The following is a 3,344-nucleotide window of genomic DNA, read 5'->3' as shown; positions in this document are numbered from 1 at the left end:
TTCAAACTTCACATAAAAAATTGGTAAAGTGCAAAGTACTTCTAACTTTCTGGATCTGCGTCAACTAAACAAGAAAGCAACCATATGAAAATGCCCAGCAAATACAGCACATATGCCTCAGCAACCATCCACTTCAGGCAATAGCACAGTAAGGTTACAAGATAACACATTTTCAGCATCCAAAATAAGCTCAGAAATGGAACAGAGATGCGGCCAATCAACAGAATTTACTTATCAAGATTTCAGAGCAGTTGATTCAAATATCATCCGCCACGGCTGAAATATTACTTGCCAGGAGCATCACAACACTTTTCGCAAAATCACATATCAGCGTTGTACATGCGTTTCGTTTGTCAAAAATTGAGAACAGAAACCACCTCAGGGGCTACACCACAAATTCCCAATACAGTTGGAACCCAAATAACATGACAGAACAAGGAAAAAAGAACACTACCATCAAGGACTTGGTACAGAAATGACACGGTAATATTGAAGGACCTGCTTATTCAGATAAGAAGAATTCCAAAACAAAAACCCTTCCATAAAGGGGAGCAAACAAAAAGGCAGGGGTATCCTGGGAGGAGTACACCTTGCTCCTGAGATCCAGAACAGCTTACAATACAATTTGCAGAATTCGAAGCTACTGGAAATCATAAGCCGCGTCTACGCCTTCTCCATCAGCCGCAACACCTCGTCTTCCTTGGGCAACGAAGGGATTGCCCCTTTCTTCGTGGCGGTGATTGCTCCACATGCATTGGCAAATTTGATCGCCCCCTCAAGCTTTGTCTTATCCTGCGGCAACCACCAGATATGGAATTAGTCAACCACCAAGGTTATACAGGTATATATAAATATAAATTGAAACTAGTATGGAGGTGTTTGCAGGCAAGCTTACTTGCAATGCCGATGGATCCTGGACAATTTTTCGGAGCAGAGAACCAATAAATGCATCACCAGCACCTGTCGTATCGACTTGCTGTACCTTGTAGGATGGGACAGCTCCACGGAAATCCTACAATCAAATGCAACAAAGATCAAGTGTCAATTACATACTAAGTCATTCAAGTCTGAATGGTAATTGTGCAAAAGTTCTAGAACATAGCAACAAAACATGGATTTCATCAGACATACCTTGGTATAGTACTTGCATCCTTGATCTCCAAGAGTGATAAGCATGAGCTTAAAGGTAGGGCGCCACAGCTTCATGGCGACATCGTCCTCCACCGAGTTGATGCCAGTCAAAAACTCGAGCTCGACCTCGCTGACCTTGACAATGTCTGCCTGGTCCCAGATGCTCAAGATCTTGGTGCGAGCCTCCTCAAGGGATGGCCACAATGCCTCCCTCAGGTTCGGGTCATACGAGAGAAGCGCGCCGGCCTCTTTGGCAACCTTCATGGCGTGCAGATGCGCTGTCCGGCAAGGCTCGGCAATCAAGCTTATTGATCCATAGTGGAAGACTGCAGCCTGGGTGCATCACAAGTTGTGAGACATTTTCCCTCAAAGAAATAAAACATTGCAGTACAGAAAATTTCACAACAAAACAACAAATTAACAGTTCAGTACAGACTCTGCAATGCAAATTGATACTAGGTTAGAGTTGGAACACTTTCTTATAAATTCTGCATGCAGAGCACAAATTTACCAATAAAAAAGTTGAAACATCTAGCTCCACCAGATATGTGGCAGTTCTGGGTCACAAAATTATACTACATAGAAAGGAACCCAAGCTCACCTGACATGCACAATTCTAAAATTACGGCAGTCTGACAGTACAAAACACCTAATACTAATATGCAAATATTTTTCATAAGTTCTACTAACCAAGACAAGAACTGATCTATCTGTCACCAGCGGACACTCTAAATTATTGTGCATCACACGGATTCGTAATGTATCATACTTGGCCGGCCAGCTCAGGCCGGCCGATGGATCCAAGAACCACAAAAATGATTTGTTTCATATATAACGGCCATCCCAAGATTAGCTATTTTGCCACCCCCCGATTTGATGCACGTCAGTGAGGGTGCATCGCATGATCAGATCCAGCAAAGGAACAAGTACCAACCAGAAGGCGCAACAAGATCCGCCCAAGACGAGCACCAAAGGCGCCTTATTTGCCAAGGAATGTCTGGATTCCACGGAAGATTCAGCGCCCATGCGCACCCGAATTACACGAAACGAAAAGGACACCTTTATTAGGTGCAGGAACAGGACAAGGGAAAATTCCAGCCGCCGCCACCTAATGCGCACCGAATCGGCACAAGAAACCTAGCGCCGGCGTCCAGATCCAAGAAACCGGGCGAAGATTCACTCCACTACGGTCGACGGGATCGAGCTGGTTCCCCCAGATCACGCGCGGTCGGGGGGCGGGGCAAGAAACGGCATGACGAGATCGCACGGAAGGGAGAGAATCTAGTAGGTGGTGTGATGGTGATTCGGGGCGGGAGCGTACCCTCTTGATGACGTCGACCTTGAGCTCGTCGGCGGTGAGGAGCATGTCGGCGCTGGGGTTGCGGTAGAACATGAACTCGCGCTCCCCGTCGGCGCGGAGCGTGACGAAGGCGAGCGCGGTGCGCGCGCCCGAGTCGAAGACGACGCCGCCGGCGTCGACGCCGTTGTCGCGGAGGATGCCGGCGAGCATGCGGCCGAACTCGTCGTCGCCGAGCTTGCCGACGAAGGCGGCGGCGCCGCCGAGGCGCGCGACGGCGATGGCGACGTTGGCGGGGGCGCCCCCGGGCGCCTTGACGAAGGCCGGCGCCTCCGCCAGCGACACCCCGGCCACCGTCGGCACGAAGTCTATCAGCATCTCCCCGAAGCTGACCACCAGCTCGCGCTTCGCCGCCATTTCCCCCCTCCCCAAGAACGCACAGAGCGCGCGCGGACGGGCAGACGGACGGAGGGAGAGGAAGAGGGAGAGAGAGGGTGGGGACAAGGAGGGGAGGAGGAATGGAAGGGGGGGTTTCTTCCGGTGAGGTGGCGAGGCGGGCGGTTATATAGAGGGAGCGGGGGCAGGACGGGGCCGGAGATCGGGAGATGGGAGGGGATCACGGGGGAAATGCGGAGCCTTGTGCGGCGGCGAGGGTCGTCGGTTGACCACGGCGGTGTAATCTTGGCCCGTTAACCAGCTCTTGCCTAGTCAAAACTCGGATAGGATCAGATTTATCCTGGAAACTGAATCTGATGGCCTGTGCCACACGGCTGAGATATGGATTTCTCTCCAAGACAAATGTTTTAGGCTAATTGCGAGCACTAAAAATAGGGTTTTTTTACGGATAAGGTAGACGGGGTGAGAGAACAGTCTCAGCCTTCTTTTGCGGGTAAGAACAGCCTCATCCTTGAAATAG

At 50.3% G+C, this 3,344-nt stretch overlaps 1 protein-coding gene across 1 annotated transcript; it reads right to left on the bottom strand.

Annotated features, from left to right (window-relative positions):
• Positions 1–208: 208 nt before the first annotated feature.
• On the bottom strand, positions 209–2,993 carry LOC123062886 (fructokinase-1). Its single transcript, XM_044486572.1, has 4 exons — positions 2,453–2,993; positions 1,132–1,464; positions 896–1,012; positions 209–792 (listed from the first exon to the last, which is right to left on the bottom strand). The coding sequence occupies exons 1-4, from the start codon at positions 2,843–2,845 to the stop codon at positions 664–666; spliced, it is 972 nt and encodes a 323-aa protein (XP_044342507.1). The 5' UTR covers positions 2,846–2,993; the 3' UTR covers positions 209–663.
• Positions 2,994–3,344: the final 351 nt, after the last annotated feature.

Source organism: Triticum aestivum, chromosome 3A, assembly GCF_018294505.1.
Source record: "Triticum aestivum cultivar Chinese Spring chromosome 3A, IWGSC CS RefSeq v2.1, whole genome shotgun sequence".
Classification (NCBI taxonomy): Eukaryota; Viridiplantae; Streptophyta; class Magnoliopsida; order Poales; family Poaceae; genus Triticum; species Triticum aestivum.
This window is presented reverse-complemented; position numbering and strand designations above follow the sequence as displayed.

Bases quoted from the DNA above. Each gene is read 5' to 3' on its own strand.
- LOC123062886 (XM_044486572.1), bottom strand. From the start codon at position 2,845: ATGGCGGCGAAGCGCGAGCTGGTGGTCAGCTTCGGGGAGATGCTGATA. The intron at 1,013-1,131 runs GTATGTCTGATG...ATTTGATTGTAG, and splicing joins GATGCAAGTACTATACCAAG to GATTTCCGTGGAGCTGTCCC. The intron at 793-895 runs GTAAGCTTGCCT...TGGTTGCCGCAG, and splicing joins AGGATCCATCGGCATTGCAA to GATAAGACAAAGCTTGAGGG.